Consider the following 18,817-nt stretch of genomic DNA (forward strand, 5'->3'; position numbering starts at 1 on the left):
ATGAAATACAGTCTTTATAAAAAGTAATTTAAGTACAACAATAATAGTTGCTAGGTAAACAAAAGGTTTATTTTGAAATAGTTAAATAAAACCACAGAAAAACAAGGAATGACACTAGAATAAACTATGGAAAATGCTTTATTGTGTAAATCAGAAACCCTAACAACAAAGAGTTGGAGCTGCTGATTCCAAGTTCAATGATATGAAACAAAGAACTGCTAAAGGCTGTACAGTTAATTACAGTGAAATAAACAATAAAACAGATGTTTACCAAAAGTACACCATCAAGGATAACTTGACAAATGTGCTGGAAAGATGACTGAGTTGTTAAATGAAAAATTACTAATTGAAGGTGAGACGTAAACAGTAGCAACAAACACTCTTCAAAACAACATCAGCTCCAGAAACCATTCCAAGGCATGAAACAACTGCTACACGCTACTAGATAGAACATTGTAAACAACATTTACATTAAATAAGGAGCAAACAAAATTGTACAGTATTTACAAACCACATACTTTCATTTTCTTTTAATAGCACAGCTTGTGGATATTGTTATGGTCCTCCATGAGTTTTTATATAGCATATCTAATGTGAAACCTGAAACGCTTCCATTTCCATTGTTCAGGCACATTGAAGCAAATGTCAGTAATCTGTAAGAAGTGATGCAGCTGTAAACAGTTTCCTGTCTGGAGTTTTCTTTACATTATTAATGTTTGCAGCATGAGACTTTTTTTAGTCTGTTGATTCGCCTCTTGTTTGCTGAGAAATTATGACCTTGAAGTTGAAGATCAGTGGTGTTTGAATGTCTTAATTGGATTGTGGCTTGTTGGAGAACATTAAAATAAAAAAATCAAATTAAATTTTATTTGTATAGTACATTTCAGCAGCAAGGCATTTCAAAGTGCTTTACATCATATCAAACACAGAAGCACAATGCAACATAGAATCAACAATCAAAACACGACATTAAGTCAAGTTCCATCAATAAATTTGTAATTGATTACGTTTCAAATACAATCCTAAACAGGTGGGTTATTAGTTGCGTTTGCAGCCATAAAAGGTTTACCTGTTACACTCCTACTGTGTTATATGGAACAAAATACCTATTGCTGTTTTTATTCCCACTCACGCTCACAATCACACAGTTTAAAACGATGTAGACAGCATTTTAATGGTCTTCTGGCACAAGGCTCCGTACATCTCTTTCACAGAATTTCGAGCAGGGACTCCGCCGTCCCTCATGGATTTTTGTGCAAGTCTATGGTACCTGTTAGTGTCTAGAATTTACAGGGTTTGTGTTACGCGCAATGACCCTCAGTCACTCGCCGTTTAGTGAGCAAACAGCTTCACCTTCCAACAGGACAGTCAAAGTCCAGACCAAAATCTGATTGAGATTCTGAGACAAGACTATAGAATGTGTGGTTCCTTCCCATCTAGTCTGACTGAGTTTGAGCTTTTCACAAAGAATGAGCAAACATTTTTTTCCTCTACAAAGCAATGCTGGTGAAGGTTTACCCTAAAAGACATTGCAGCTGGAATATCAGTGCAAGGTGATTTAATGGTATTTACTTTTGAGCATAAAAGATTATCTTATAAAAAAAGCGTTATAAATTTAATGAAATGAATAAATATAATGATGCTGCATTTGAAAGCGAGAGTGTACGGACATAATACTAGCTACTCTTTCTGATTTTAGTCGTGTCATATTTTGACTTCTTCTCCCTCTGCCTTCCCCGCTCCAGGCATGTCGCTGAATGTCCGTCGAGGCAGCGATCCCTCGTTGGCTGACCTGCCTCCAGGTGAGGCTCTGGTTGCTCAAGACGAACCGTCAAGAAAGAACCCGACTTGCTGGTCCACAACTGCTAGTTTCCAGAAGTACAACAACAAGCCAAACCCTCGGGGCGCCACAAGCACCCTGGAACAACAGGTAACAATGCTGTGTTTGGCATTGACTGCTACACTGAGACGAACACAAACAGCGTCAAAAGTAGCTGCGTATTAAGACGTAGACTTTGTATCTATGCTTTATAATAGACCCCTTTTAGTTCACGTTGATTCGGTTTTATATTTTTCCAATTTCCACTACCTTATTAACCGCAGTTCACCAGATGTTTTGAAGTTGTTTCAATTAGACACGTGTGATGCTAGTTAAGTTCATAGAATTCTCCTGTCTCCCCACAGTCTCCCTCATTTCCACCCTCTTCTCTTCTGCCGCCCTAAATCAAAAGAATAACTGTTAGAAACCGAAACACTGCCAGCAGTAGCACAGAAAGTCCTTATCTGAGACGAGCTTCTTCTGATGGCACCCCTTTTATCCGTAAAAAGGCAGGAGATGTTAAACACATTACCTTTTTTTTCTTAGCGTTCACCTTTTTGCTGCTTTTTAAGACTGATAATAAACCTAAGGCGGGAATAAAAAAGCCCAGATATCACCTGTGTGTGGCATGCAAAGGGGATATGAAGCTAATTAACATCTTAAAATGGTTTTCTCTGCAAGGCCCTGGCAGACCTTTTACTTCTGATGGAGAATGAGATATTTTAATAATCAAAAAACGAAATAAATGAGAACTTGGGAATTGAGAAAAAGCTACTTCATAAGTGATCAGCATGTCTTGAAGCAGGGTATAATCCTATTCAAAGACATTTTCATTGTCAAAGATATCACTGTCACTATCGGAAAGTGGTATAATATCTGGGATGACATGGGTGTTAGGTCTTTCATTCAAACTCAGAGCAGTTGTTACAGCAAGGAGCTTGTATGCAGAGTGAAAATAAAAAGCAAGAGGCTCCATACAATTTGGCTAATGTACCTTTAAAGGTAACACTCTTGTGAAGAGTTCTTACATGAATGCTGCTCTAGACAAGCTCCTCATTCTGGACCCAACATGTAATGAGACTAGGGTAACGATAACGAGATGGGAAGATATCGTCTCTTCTCAATCAAAGGCAAAACAACAAAAAGTTTAATAAACCTCTGACTACACAGTACCGGTTTAATCAGTCTAAATATTGTGGACTTGGAAATAGGATTGCTTAAATGTTGTTCAAATGACTTGTGAACCAACACTGATTCCCTTCTGCTATGTGGCCAAAATAGTTGCCATCAAAATGTTGAGTTTCTTAGTGTGATTATTAATGTCTTGGTCAGTAACCATATTTATTAGCGCCAGCTGTCCACTGGGAAAGCTATATGTAGGTTGTAGCCGCATTTAGCTTTCTGGGGCTTTTTTTATGCAACTTCCTGGCATGAAGCAAAGGAAAAAATACCCATAAAAGATCAGCTAAACCTTAAACATTCCCTGGAAGACGTTTAAACAATCCAAACTCTGTGGTTAGCTTTGGCTATAGCATGTGGGCTTGCTCCGTTTGCACACAGTTGTAAACACATTACAATGACACAAAACACTTAAAATGTTCATCCTAGGATATTATTACTCCCCAGGTGGGGGAACAGTGAGGAACCGGCTTGCAGTGTATTGTTGAGAGTCTTTAGCTGCTGGGCTAGCCGTTTGGTTTCCTGGTCAGCTAGCCTGGGGCCCTTAGCCATGGCAAACAGCCTGGAGGCGTCACATCTTCAGTTGCGGTCCTGGGACGTCTGCAGCGTTCGATCAGGGGTTTGTTTTATTGTTGGAGACTAGCAGTGAAAAACTGGTCCAGAATCTCCTTTCAGCTCTGTTTCTATAGACAAACAGTTATGCGTGACTAGCATAACTCAACTTTGGAAAGTTGGTGCTTGTTATCTCTGGTTTGAGCAGCATTGTCTCCAGTTGGTATTCTGTGTAGTTTCCTGTACTGAACATAGTTTTACTGCTTTCCATTTGTCCCATAAATCTGACAGAGTGTACAGACAGAAAAAAACACCCATGTATCTGGACCGGAAAATGCTTCTCACTCTTTTTTTCTCCCATCCCTCTCTTTTTCTCATCCTGCACACATAAAGATCCAGGTGGCAGCATTTAAAATTTCAAAGTGAAAAACTTTGGGGTGGCTGAAGGCTCTGTAGTACGGCAGGTACATTACATACAGAGAGTCCTCAAAGCAGCTCCAGACAGAGAAAAACACATCAAATACGGAGATAAAATCAAGACCAAGGAAAAGTGTAGACCCAGAGACAAAATCAAGACTTTGAAAATGTGATTTGAGCATGTGTTATGAGTGCAACAACTGTGTAACAGATTGCATGTAGTAATACTTTGCAATGTGAGCAACAGTGTATTTAAATAGTAAACATACAAGACAATAGGTTAAATGAACACAAACTTTAGTTGACTGGAAAATCTTGTTGGCTTAACATGTTAATGATGTACAGTGGACTCCCTGCCTATTTTTGGATTTGCTTATTTGTCTAAATATGTGAATTGGCAAAATATTAGTAAATGATAAAGTCCATTTATTTTTCAGATGTGTTTCGTATAACATATCTAAAATATTGGAACGAATATGCAGCTTGACTGGCTGAAATTCCTAGGAGCAATGCTACTTGACATTTTACTGGCTGGGTTTCGCAAAGCAACCATTCCAGAACTGGGAATTGTTTTCTTTGGTGCTGATCGGCTTCACCGACAAGACTGTAGATGTTTGCTTCTGCTGTAGACCCAAGTTTCCACTGTGTGTATTATTGCATATTGCATATTATGGTATATTTGGTGTGTGAACTGTTAAATTATGCAGTTATATGCATTTTTAGAAGTATCTGGGGAATTTACCTATTCGTGGATTGCCTTTACTGTAAAGGTAGATTTAAATATCTTTTTTTTTTATCATACATCAATTGTTACGTGTATAGCCTGCAGTATCATTGCTGTGCTAAAAGGATTTTTTTTTGTCAGTCAGCGTATGCTAAGTAGTTTGTATAATAAAGGTTTTGAAAATAACCTCCATTAGTGATTCTCAGTGCCAAAACACATTTGGATTCATGCCTCACACAAAAAAACAACAGTTTTTGAGCTGTTGGGAATAATTTATTTTTCTCAAAATGCTAAATGTTCATATCCCACATCCAGCTGAGTTAAGTTTATCGAATCAAACGGAAGTTCTCAGTCAACAGCTGGATGTGTAAAGTCATCACACCACAGTGACCTCACTACGCTTTACAATGCATCTTCGCAGTGAAAACACCAGAATAAGCATGTATTGTGCGTCTGCTGCCCTTTTTCCCTTTTACGTTGTAAAAGTTTGTGGACAGGAGTCAGTTGTTCCTCTGCGGCTAAAGACCGTGATGGTTATTAAGGCTGTCTCCCTATCAGGCTCCACATGTTCAGTTGAGTTTTATGGTCTTGTCTGCATCGCTTCCTCAGGCTCCTTCACAGCACATTGAGCTGTGCTGAAAACACGTGTTTTTATCAAAGCACAGAAGGGTCAGGAGTCTGACTTCTTTATTTACAATTGTTAGCTGTCATTTAGTGACGTGCTAAGCATAACTCGCCCTTTTTGCGCCTCCTCATCTTTCACATTTCTTTCCTTCTCATGTTTTACGATGACATTCATGCGTAGTTTGTTTCATTTTGTTATGCGCCTTTGTTTTTGCTATATGTTTCTTACATGGTGCACGTAGCTAAACGTCTTGATCCACAATTTGTTAATTTTTTAAATAATCAAATCTTAAATTAATGTCTTTCATATTAACTCACTCCACTTTGGGTTTTGATATTTAATTGCTTTTTTTTTTCTGCCTGCTGACAGTTTTATCTACCACCTCCAGTTGTTGAGATTTCAAATTCAACGCTTGCATGTCTGGAATATAAAAAGGTTCTTGAGATGTAATTCTTTTCAGGTCTGCCGATGTTTGATGTTACGTTGGCAGGAGATATTTGGAAGGTTCTTTTTTTCGTGTAATGGAGGGGCTTAGATTTGGCACTCCTATTAAAAAGTCCCTAAAGCCGTGAGTGAAGGTCAAGGGAAAAGAGGACAGATCTAAATGGGACTTGGATGAACAAACTGGACTATTTGAGGCACAGTATAAAAAAAACAACAAGAAAGCACTAAGGATCTTTCAACACCTGGTGTTTTTCTCTACTGTTTGATCTGTGGCTGGTTTCAGTCTTATGGTTTTTGTAAAGGTTTTACTCGGCATGCAAATTATATATATTTTAAAGAACTACAGTTATGTATCGTTTGAAAGCAACAGCCAGTAGGCAGGTATTAAACATACTTTTATGAATGAAGTGTTTCTGAATTGGTTTGATGTGATATTCTAATGTCAAATGTTGTGTTTTCTTTAACCATAAGCAGAAAATCATTGTAGTTAACAGAAACAAAGGCTTGAAAACATCAGTGTGTGTAGTTAATCTGTATAATAGTTACTGAAAGAAATGTTTCAGTTATATTGTATTTTGCTGAATTAGACAGTATAATCAGCAGCATTCAAAACCTAGGAAGTCAATCATCTGTAATGGTGACGTCACACTGTGTGAGGAAATTAAGACAAAATCAAATTGAAGATGACAGTTAAAACTGTCTCTTGCATCTTTTGGTAGCAGTTAGCATGATTAGCATGGTACCTGTAAACAACAATAAACTGCGTTCCATTGAGATTCTTGTCTCAACTCTGAGATTGTCCGAAATGCTGCACACACATGATTTCTATGTACAGTGAACCCCAGCTCTTTGTAGTACTGATCTGTGTCACCGATTGGCTGTGCCCTCAAAAAGTGAAAGTAATCAATCAAGTTTTATTTGTATAGCACATTTTAGCAACCAGGCAGTTTAAAAACATCATACAATGAAACCAGTAAGAAACATCACATATTGGCAAGTGCCGTCATCAAATAAGGAAGACTGTCAATATTAACTTCTGTTCTCATGCTAAGACTGTTTCCACTGTGCTAATGCATATTAAGGTATATAAGGGCAATGAACTATTTAAAATAGGCATTTGTAAGTGTTTTTGGAGGGGTGCCAAGTATTCATGGATTTGAGCTATTCGCAAAAACACAAGAACTTTGACATAATACCGTCGGCCTTTCGTGACATCTGAAGGATACATTTCATCCTGTAGCTGAAAACTCCTTTTGAAAACAGAAAAAGTTGAGGATGAAATTACCCAATCTGCAAAAGTCGGAGAAAGTGAAAGAGAAAAACAACCAGTGATTGCTGTAGCAGCGTCTCCTCTGACTTCATCTCCTCTGGTGTATTTTTTATTTTATTGGGGCTACAAATGACAAAATTAGATCAAGAAATTTACACCAACCCCACTATTAGATCGTTGGGGCCTAACTTTTATTGTTATACCAGCAAATCCTTTTTCATCGTAAGTTCCCTTTGTATCACAGTGATGGAGTGAAGCACATTAATAACTCTACGTTTTCTTGTTGTTTGGCAGGGCAGGGGTGCCCAAGCCTATCGGAGTCTTCCTCGTGACGCGAGTGGCTGGATTGCTCAGTTTCACAGAGACATGCTTCGTTCTTCCCTTAGTGCCAACCACCCTATGGTTGACCAGTGGCTTGACCAGCAGGAACAGGTATGATGCTAATACCAGCAGCAAAAGCTTACATTCCAGTATTCAAATATAAACACTAGCAAATAAGTCAAAGTAATATTTTAAAATTAAATCTGGGCAAAATGTTTCTCCCCCTTGTTAAAACTCATTATTTGAGTCTGTTTACGCAGCAGCTGATTACTATAAATTATTAGTGTAGTGATATTTCAAGGCTGAGGGGTACCACAGAAAGACCTCAAACAAATACCATCTGATTAATTTTTCAGAGGAAAAAAACCCTGAATTACAAAGCATAGATCTGAACGGGGCTGTTGTCGGTCGGGTAAGGAAAGAGGCGCTGCCGGGTAATTAACGCTGGAACAGCTGAACGACCTTCAAGGGTTGCCAGTTGCTGCCAAAATCAAGTTTTAAATTCAAGTCACTAATCCTTGGCTATGAAGTGACTTTTGGGTCTGCAATCAGCTAATTAAACTCAGTCATGCACCATTTTGACCTCTGCAGTCCCGTGAAGAACTTCAAACTTTTATTTAGCTCCTTTTATGTTTCTCAGAAGAACAATAACTCTTGACAGCGGAAAATGCTTTGACGCTACATTTTTACATCTGATCTGCTGACGGAAAAGGAAAATCTGCATTCTTATCTGTGAAACACAAGAGTTACTCTGACTACTGATAAGTCATCCAGTGGATATTTCACAAAATCATGAACGTATTAATTAGTTTTCAATGTCAAAAATATATAAAGTGTTGCATATTGCAACTGTTTTGATAAAGAAAAGCAATAATTATGTCCTGCTTTATAACTATTTTCTTGTCTGGTCATCAATTCTGAAATGGACAAAAAGGTAAATCCGCATAATCCGTGATTGCGATGAAATTGCTGGCCTACTTCATATCCGAAGGTTTCCTATAGGATTGTAAACATGCCAGCAGTTCTCTGACCTTTGCACTCAAGTCTTTTTATAATTGAGGTCTCCTGTCCAATTTGCTGCCTGAACTACATATGGGGGTGCTGTGACGTTAGCTATGCAATAGGAGGGATATGGCATCATTCCCTCGTTGTAAAGACACACCACAGACACACGGCAACCAGACCCGCCATACCATTTGCAGATAAAGAAGATGCATATGCTTTTTGAATGCAGCATACATCTTTGGTGTATTTGTTTGTTTTTTCATGTCTTTAAGTTTATAAATCCAGTTATTGTTTTTGTATTTTAAACTGTGAGAAATATTAATAACCCTCTACGCCTCCCTGTTCTCATACTTTAGGCATTATCTGGCAAAAAAATAAATAAAAACCATACATAAAAAATTTAAACAAATGTAATCTGAAGGGGCTGTATTATGTTAAATGTGACTTTTTGAGCTCTACATCATGTTATAACTTTATTCCCTCATCAAAAAAACGTACCAGGAATGTTGCCTTAATTCTTTCATGCTTGTTTGAAAAATCTTTGAATCTCCCGGGGCAACCACTCGGTAGACTCCCCCACTAAGCTCCCTCAGACTAGCCAGTAGCAATTAGCAAACATCTGGTGGAACTGCCAATCTACTGAGCTCATTATATGAGCTGCTTCTCAGTGCAATGCTGGCAAAAACGTTAAAGGGTTAATAGAGGAGCCATGTTGTGATGACTTCTTGAAGGTGAAGTGTCAGTAAGAGTCAGTTTCTTAAAGAAACAAAGGCCCAATTTCAAAGTCAAAGTCAAATTTCTTTTGAATCATATTTCATATATATGACATTTTCTAAACTGGCTGTGCTATAAAATGGCACTCTGTGGCTGGGAAACACATAATACCACCCCTTTAACTGTATATTTGTCATATTTGCGTTCCTAATGTCAGTCTAAATTTCATCGGGCTCATGAAACGAGAAGCAATATTCATATATTTTGACAGCGAGTGACTGTTACGGTTGTGAGATCTAGTCGCGATGTCAGCTCACTGACCAACTTGAAACAGCCAGTGACTGACAGACTTCCCACTTCTGTGTCCACATGGCGATACATTTCAGTGTAAAGTGTTAGCAATCGCAGGCTGGTCTCCTCCCTTCGCACGTCCTCGCTCTGTTGACGCTTTATGATTGAGTCAGCCCATGACTGGTCCCTCTACTCCTCAATCTGTCAAAGGAGAGAAAATATGCTTCCTTTAAAAGTTATTAAAAGTGACAGAGCCTCTCAGCAGGGAGCGCTGAAATGACCTTGGGAAGTGTTAAAGTGCTGAGCTTGATGAGAAGAAGATTTCCCCCCAGTTCGTGTGTCAGCCTCTTACTCTTCATTATTGGCTACCTGCTCTGACTTCTTGTATAGAAAGATTAAGAAAAGTCAAGGAAAGGATGTGGGAAGATGAGTGATTGTAGAATCATGTTGAAGAACTAAAGACAAAGTGAAAAATGTTCGATTGATATATGAAATACAAACCAGAAAAGATTATTTTTTTCCTGTGGCGTTTCGGGATTGTTTCCTTTGTTTTAAAGAATCTAAGCTATGGTGACAATGGAAAATTAGTTAAAGCTAAAGATTGTGCATACAGACAATTCAATTCAATTTCTTACTCTTAAGGAACCTGCTGGATTCAAAAATGTCTGCAGTCTTTTGGAAATATCACAGCTTCAGTATGAGTGTACGTTTGTTAGTAGATACACACCGAGATCTCTGTTCAAGTTATGATTTTTAACTACACTGATTATAGCAAATGCTTCTGTCAGACATTAACGTCAGTTTTAAAATGTCCACTAAGGACTTCTTTTTCTTTGCTTTACAAACTCCTCTCTGTCACATACAATCTCTCAACAGTATGCCTGTAAAAATAAAGGTGAATGCTGTTAATTATAATAGTTAAGAGGAAACTTTCACAGTTCAAACTTTGACAAAGATCAGAATGTGTCTACAAAGCTGATTGGTATATCTCTAGATGAGCGTTTTTCATATTTTGTCTATAAGCTGGATAAGATTAACACCTCTTCTACGTTACCATGGTAAACGATAAGCAGCTGCCAGTAGTTACTCACTTAATTATAGTTATTTATAAAGTCATTTTTTCCCAGCAAAAGGTCTTTTATGATACTGTGCAGAAAAAGTGATGAAACAGGTTCAATGAACAAAGACTGAGCGTCATTCAGTGGTAAGAACATGCCAGGCTGAGCAAAAGTTTTCTAGCAAAGTAAACTAACTACTCAAACAAGGACTAGTCTTACTCCCCCTACTACTTTTTTTTTTTTAATCTGGAAATAGTTGTCAGGCCCTGAATAATAATTAAAAAAAGATTGTATGAACTACAATGGTATTAATTTAATACAAACTTTAAAACAACATGCCTTTTTTTTCTCCATAAGTTTGAAAAACAAACTAATCCAAGATTAAGGTTTTGGCTTAAAACACCTCGACAAATATGTACTTATAAATATTGAAGATTATTATTTCAGAGTAAAGGTTATACCAGCTGAGTTATGTAAATATTTAATGAATAACAGCAGGAATGCCACAGCTTGAGTGCAGGCTTCCACGCGGTGGCTAATTCTTCTTCTTTTTTTCTTTTTTTTTCAGCTGGCTGTTTGTAATCCGACAGCTGCGTGACTCAGATGAGTCACTAAACACAAATCTGCTCATTAGAGGTGAAAGTGGATATCTGTAAGTGGCGTCTATTTCCACTCGCTGCAGCTAAGTCGTGATGGCTGCCTTCTCTCTGCGCGCGTGACGAGTTTGATATTTTGCCTCCTTTGTCTGTCTGACGGGCGCGCGGCACAGCGGCATGAGATTGTGAGATAAATATACACTCCATGGGTTAATTAAAAAGAACTGCGATCTGTGCTAGAGAACTGGCAGAGATAATGAGTCTACACATGCACAAACACCGACACGCATTCATATATATCAAGGTTTTAGGAGGAAGGGGGGGAAAAAACACCCCAATTAGCAGGTCTTTGTTTGTGGCGGATTATATGTCTCTTCTCGTTTTTCATTATGCTTCACAAGTAAAAATAGCAAGAAAAAGGAGGGGAAAAAACCAGAAAACAAAGAGAGAGTGTTAAACTTATTTTGGTTTTTCCAATGAAACAATTGGCACTGAATATGTTTTTCTACAGGTGGGCTTTTGTGCCGTGTTCCAACAGCTACTATTCTTCTATTTTCTTTACTCTTTTTACTGAGTTGTTCTCTGTCAACTTTAATCAGATCTTGTAGTTACGTAGCTATTGTCTGGAAAACAACTCATTCGTGGGTAGGCCTGTCACAATAAACAATGAGTCAATTAATCGCATGATAAATTAAAAGAAACAATAATTTTCATTTGCTTGATTCATCGTTTTTCTCTTTTTCTTTCTCTATTTTTACCAAAAACTGAGTGATAAGTCTCGATGGTGTTTTGGTCTCAACTATCCCTTTTTTTTTTTTTAAGATAATCTTGTTTAGAGAGAGATTTCATTATTTGTTATTTGTTGTTTCTGTTGTTCTCTTTATTTATTTATTTTGGATATTTCAAATATCTTCCAGTTTCAGTATTTAAATGTTCATTTTTTTCACTGAGAATGTGTTCTTGCATTTTATACTATGATTACTATAATATTACATGGTCTCAAAACCACATTTTTGTTTAATCGCAATAAGGTCTGGGACAATTTATTGTCCGGAAAAATTTGTTATTGTGGAAACTAGGCATTTTGACCGAACAGATTTAGTAAAAGTACTAAAAAAGAGCTTAAGAAAGTTCTAGATTCAAGGATAAACTTTAGTCAGTTGACAGTAACATCTTAACTTAAAATTTGTCTGACTTTTGATCAAATCATAGGATCATATTACCACTGCAGCAGCTGAGCTGGTAATGAATGACATAGTTGAGGCATTGGACAGGAAATGAAATTGCACGGCCTTATTTGTTGATCTGCCCAGACCACTTGATTCTGTTTACCAGTCTTATTGATGTTGGTTTAAGTTTTGGGACTTTCGGATGGTTTAAAAGCTTCTTTTTTCATAGAACAGAGTGCATTTCTGCAGCTGGGTGTAAAGATTTTAAAGTTAGCTCCCCATGGCGCATTTTTATTTCCCATTTTTTCTTCCAGAGCTCATTCCTATATGTGTTGGTGTTTCTACTCTAGAGGGTATCCTAGCTTTCTTTCAGTGTTCATTTTTAAACTTTTAGTTAGAAAAGCCGAAGGTAAGACAGATATTTTGTTATTTAATCAGAGCACGTTTTACTTTACAAATTAGGGAAAGCGTGTTCAGGCTGTATTTTTTCTAATGTTCTTGACTATGACGGCGTTCCACTGCTTCCTGGGAACTTTCCTGTTTAGACTCTGCCAATCACTCTCCTTTGACTTCTAGAACAAGACTGAAGATGAATGTTTATATGCTTTTTAAAAACTGATTTTCAAAACCAAAGAAGACAAAAATATATTTACAAAGCTTGCTGGCTAAACTACCCTCTAACCTGGGTACTTTATCAGCACCTTTCAACATTTAATTTTGCACCTTTTTATGTAATAATCTTCAGAAAACCGCAGATTCTGGGAGCACTTCTAAAGGATTCGTTCATTGAATACTGCCACTGCTAGTCTTAAGCTGTCCCTTGAACATGTATCACATTAACTCTGTCTTGTTTTATGTATTTCAATGTTCATATCAAACCTTTAGCCTGAAGTGTGCAAAAATGTCACTTCTTTGTCAGATCTCGCTTGAAAAAGATGTTAATCCTTAGAGAAACTTTAAAGAAATAACAAAAATAAACAAAGTTTTACAAGAAAGTGTTTGATCTTGGGGGTTTACTTTAAATCCCAGATCATGTTTCATTTCTTTTTTTTTTTGTATTCTGTCTTCCTCCTTGTGTGGAAGCCTTGGTAACACACACTAAACACAAGGCCATCCAGCCTGTGGTTAAATCTGGCAATTGTCTTTTGTTTAGCTAGCCAATCAATAAATTCATTTCAGTGTCAGATGGTGCCTTCGGAGATTTCATAAACTCCACCTCCGAAATCCCTCTTCACCCTAGTGCGCACCCCCACATGCACACACACCCCTCCTGCCAAATGTGGCGTGGAGCAGAGCATGCTTTATCAGCCCATATACACCAAGGCCTTATGAGTTATTTTTCATATAAACAGCTGACGTTAATGCTGGTCTATTATCCCACTGATGAATGTTAATGGGCCTTCCCGCTCAACATATACACACACTCCCTTACGCACCCACATTCTGATCTGGTTGAGTGGCTCTCCGCTGTGTTGTTTTGCGGCCTTGATGAGGAACCGGAGGCCATTATCATGAGCCGCACCACTGTCTGGACTGACACCAGCTGTCCATCAGCGGGATCTAAACCAATCAACGGCTAATGCACACAAATCAGAGGGAACATGTTTGAGTTGTGTTTGTGAAGCTTATTGTTTTGGTAGCTTCTGCGAAGGTGAGAAAAAGTTTCAAAATAAGATGCGTTGTTTCTCATTGTAGACTTTTAAGTTCAGGTGTGGTTTAATTTTACACTTGCAACTTGTCAAGTAACTTTTCTAATTTAATGTGATTACTGTATGTTTTCTTTATATTACAACGTAGTCTGGTGGGATTTCGTGTGGCGGACCGACCCAAAGTAGTGCGTGATTGTAAAGTGAAAATAAATCGAATCAATCAATTAGATGCAAAACATTAGAAGCAAAATGAAAATGAAACGCTGAACTTTTTGTCCATATTCGTCATGATGGAGTCTGATCTTTTACTGCAGCCTCTCCATTTTTACTTCAAGTACATTTCAGGTGGTGGGGTCATGTCTCGATGGGTTTGCAGTTGGTTCCACATTCTCTCTCTCTCTTTTTTTTTTTTTCCCAGTGGTATTAAAGCAAATGTGGCTGATTGCAACTGATACCATCCTTGGAAATAGTCTTTTTCCTTCAGCCTTCCTATTGTACACTTTTTTTTGGGGGGGGGGGGGGGGTGATCTGTCACATAAAATCCAGCAAAACTCCAATAAAGTTTAAGTTTGTTAGACGACAAAAGGTGAAAAAGTTCAACAGGTATCAAAACTTCCAAAATGCACTTTGCTTGTTAGGTCATAGGTTCTCAAAATTATGTTTCAAGTGGTAATTCTCATAAAAAAAAAGAAACATGAAATAAAAACCATCCAGAGAGACCAAAAATAAAAGTTGCATAACAGTGTCAAAACATGTTGGAGAGGCTTGATCAAAGATGTGGTTACACATCTTTGATCAAGCCTCCGACTGTCGGAGCGTATCCCTCGATTTGTGGTTTAATGAGGCGTCTCGTCTGACGGGTTTTACAGGGAACCCAAAGCGATAAGCAGCCTGGCTTAAACACCAAGACAAGAGCCCGAAAACAGACGAGTCCCTTCAGTTGATATATTATAAATATTTTCAATAATTAAGCCAGTTTCTGCCCCCTTTTTGTACAGTTCAGCCTCGCAGAAGAGCTGAAATCGGTTTCATTAGACAGATAAATGATACTTATTGATTTTCAGCGATAACAATAAAAAAATACTCACAATTTCTGCCTGGAATTGCCTCTTATATATCTGTTTTAATCAATGTTTAATGTCAAACACCCAAATAAAATACTGATGTTAAGGTGATGGGATTTTAAATAATAATAAAAAATACAACAGCCTGAAAGACCTTTTAGCATGAGGATGCAAGTATTAAATGTGTAATTGCTGTTGTTTGTGAGTGGACTCAGTCTTTTCCCCACACTTGTTTTTTTGGCAAAGCCCACACAGTCTGTAGGCCCTGAGGCGAGCTGCAGGCGGTGTCAGGGCGGCTGAGCATGGAGACACGAGTTGGGAGTATTTGCTCCCCCATAAGAAAAGAGGGGCACACCTGCAAGTCTCTGTTTGTCTGTTACAGCCTCTCTATACTGCTACCTGGTGGAGAAAGTGTGCACCTCTACCTGCATGCTCCATTCAGTCACTGCATGCAAGACTGTGGGCAGCAAAAACCTTAAGTAGCTGTTAAAACGTAGAGCAGTGCAGTCAGATGATCTTCTAGTTTTTCTAAGCTTGCCATCTTAGTCCTTTAAAAAAATAAGACTATCATAAGATCAGTCCTGGAAGATTGAGTTTTGTGCAGTATGCCGATGTTTTCATGATCAAATTCTTGCATTGTAAACATGTTGAAGCGACAATTCTCTTTCAGCTAGCAGTCAACTCCTGTTTGACTTACTTACATCCTTACTGACTTTAAACTGAAAAAACAATTTGCTCCTTTACCGATTTCTTTAGTATTTTTGTTTCATTCCTAAGTGTTTCAGATGATCACATTGATTTTGACAATAAAAATAACCTGAGTAAATGTGAAATACACTTTATAAATGTAAATTTTTGAGGGAAAAGCAACTATTTTTCTTCAAAAGCCAATTTTTTTTTTATTTGGATAGCATGTACAAGATAATGGTAATACCATCAAATTGTGGACACGTGTATGCAAGTATGGAAGTGTTTCACTGACTCTGAGGTAGAAAGGGTTGATAACAAGGCATTGTTAAGGTCTTACAAATGCGTTATTTTCCTGAGTATTTAAAGTTATCATCGTTTGTAGCATCCGTCCATCAATCATACTGGCTTGGTAGTATGTTTAGTTCAGGTTGCTATTGAGCGTTAAAGGGGCAGTGTTATGTATAAAGTTGACTTTTTTGAGTTTGTCGTCGTGTTATAATGTTATTCCCTCATCAAAATCGTACCTGGAGAGTTGCTTTGATTCTTTCATGCATGTTTGAGAAATCCTTAAATCTCCATGGCAACCATTCAGCTGTGCAAAATGCCTGGTTGGACCTAGCCCCTCCTTTGAGATGCAGTTCCTCCTCAGAGCTGCAGTTTCCAACCTTCTGAGCTACAAACACCTGGTGGAACTGCACATCTGCTGAGCTCATTATACGAGCTACTTCTCATTGCAATGCAGTGGAAAAAACTAACAAAAACAAATGTTAAAGGTTTAATAGAGGACCCTTTAAATATAAATTAAAATTTCTGTTTTTCTGTTTGCCATCCCATCACAGTGCCTTTGGCGCTCCTCTTATGTGCCTACATAAGAGGCATTCTTGGTATTCTGAGGAATACCAACTCTTCAATTATTTTAACAACCTCTCCCAAAGCTCCACTAATAACTATGTAGAATGCAACATTTCTGAACTTTCCGACCTTCCAGCTCGAGATCTCGACATTACTCTATTGTTCTATCCGTCTAACCTTTGTCTACATCAGCGACATCATTTGCATCATCTGGGTGACTACACCTCTCTCCAACGCTGGCTGTGAACATGTTAATTCCTGACTCTTGTTTAGAGTTCATGCGTTTGCCATCTCCGTTTTGCTCTGTGGAGTGAGAAATCACTTTCTCAATGAGAATAATTGAACACGGGCAGGGGGGAGCCAGCTCATTACCCACAAATCACAGGGTGCACGGGCACCTTAGTTGAAGACAATAATGACTTCTGGGAATAGAACGAGGCCGCCAGCCTGGAGCCGAACCGGCGTAGGCAGCATTGAACAAAGATGGGAAAGGAAGCTACATGCTCATCCTCAAGCTGAAATGACATGATGAGCTTCTTTTAGTTCTTTGTGAGTGACAGGTTTCAATCCATTTACCGACCCCAAAGTCTGACTAACTCAGATAGAAATCTACATGTAGTCTATGCGTAAATCTTTATGTATGCAAGGTATGTTCACATGTCAAATGTTGAAAATACACTTTCTTGAATACTAGAAAGTGATGAAGAGGGCGGTATTCTGTGATTGATGATGTCCATTTTGTCACATGACAACGATGTGGGGCCAGCACTGTGCCGAGAGCCAAATGAGTCCACTCTAACATAATGAGTTCCATTGTCACAACAGACTTTTCTCACTGTTTTATTGGCCCCATTTGCAAGCCAAGGCTTTTAAGTTGCAGAGCGAACATAATAAGGCCCTGGCCAACAATAAACATCCACTTTCTGGGGCACATAGAAACAGAAGAGTAGTGCACCCGTCCCTTCTCTGCCAAACGGTTATTTTGTAGCAGTGAGAGTTTTATAGAAACCTGGGGGAAAAAGAAAATATTATTTCAGAGGTATTGAGAGGAATACCAAATATGGATGCACAATATTGGATTTTTGGTCGATATCCGATATGATGATATACTGAAACTCATTTGGTCAGTAACTGATACCAATACCAATATCGAAACTATATGGCTTTTTCTACTGTGGATTAAAATACTGCATTAGCTTTGTCAATTTAGCCTGCCAGCAAAAGCAAATGCTAAAAAGGAGGCTGAAAACAATGTAACACTTTCAACTTACATTATGTTTAATGTCAAATTTATTCATGATATTTGCTCTCTCTAAGACAATGACAACACTCAGTGCAAATTTGATGTGCTGTGCTGCAGGCATCATTGTCACTGGTTTGTCATATAAAAACAACGCCTTTTATATTGGTGAGTTATTTTTACTGAATGGCCGATGTCTGATATTAAATGTTACAGCTAATATTGGCTGGCACCGATACCGTGCCGGTAATATCGTGCATCCGTGATACCAAGCCTTTAGAAACTTTGTGCTTGCTGTTTTTTGTGTCCTCCTGCTTTCCTGACTTTAAGTCTGAAGTGTTGCATATCAATTTCCTGCATTGTAAGCATTGTTTTTTTTTTTCTTTTCAATATTCTGTAGTCTAGTCAATTTATTCATGATTTATATTAGCCATCAGATTAACTTGTACACTCTGGTTTTATTTTCTCTTTAATTATGTTAAGGATGAACCATTTCAGTTTAACTTGGTTATACTGTTAGATTAAATAGGTGATTAACTTTGGTGACCCACTGGAGGAAAAATACTAAAGAGTAGAAGAAGAAGTTATGTTGTTTGCTTATAAGACTCACTACACCTCACTTGATGATTGTGTCAGTAGTTTTTACACACAGGTCAGAGAAAATAGATGCTGCATCAATTTACAGTCATGATAAAAAAATAAATAAACCACACCCTCTGTCAAGTCTGTGCTTTTACAATTCAAAAACACAAAATATCATCAAGTAATTTTGGTCTAGTTTCAAGTGCAAATATCTTAGTACTCTTAAAATGAGACAAAACTAACTCTTAAGTAATTTTTGAGCAAAATATAGTAGCTAGTGGCTTGTTTTTAGTTGATAACTCCTTAATATTGATGGAAAAGTATTACTTTCTTTGGATTATTTTACTTATAAATTGGGGAAATCATCTTCCTATGGAACAAGTAGTGGGAAGTGCTGAATTTAGAAATATTTACTGTCTTGTTGACGTTAAATCCTTATCTGTCATATTTTAAAGGTAAGGATCTTCTTTTTGTTAGGACTGAAGATGGGAAGTAAAATGTGATCGCGTAAGCATGTCAGCCAAGTAATTGTTTAATAATAAAAGTGAGAAATGAA

At 37.8% G+C, this 18,817-nt stretch overlaps 1 protein-coding gene across 4 annotated transcripts in view; it reads left to right on the plus strand.

The window, feature by feature from the left end:
* Window positions 1-18,817, plus strand: part of LOC102227608 (partitioning defective 3 homolog) — a 383,916-nt gene that overhangs the window by 125,585 nt on the left and 239,514 nt on the right. For 3 of the 4 annotated variants that reach the window (XM_023326740.1, XM_023326739.1, XM_023326741.1), the window contains exons 4-5: window positions 1,746-1,930; window positions 7,325-7,462. In XM_023326740.1, coding sequence (XP_023182508.1) covers window positions 1,746-1,930; window positions 7,325-7,462 — 323 coding nt within the window. The remainder of the gene's footprint in view (window positions 1-1,745; window positions 1,931-7,324; window positions 7,463-18,817) is intronic. The other variant, XM_023326742.1, reaches the window with a different exon arrangement.

The sequence above is a fragment of the Xiphophorus maculatus genome, chromosome 21 (assembly GCF_002775205.1).
Source record: "Xiphophorus maculatus strain JP 163 A chromosome 21, X_maculatus-5.0-male, whole genome shotgun sequence".
In the NCBI taxonomy this organism is placed as follows: Eukaryota; Metazoa; Chordata; class Actinopteri; order Cyprinodontiformes; family Poeciliidae; genus Xiphophorus; species Xiphophorus maculatus.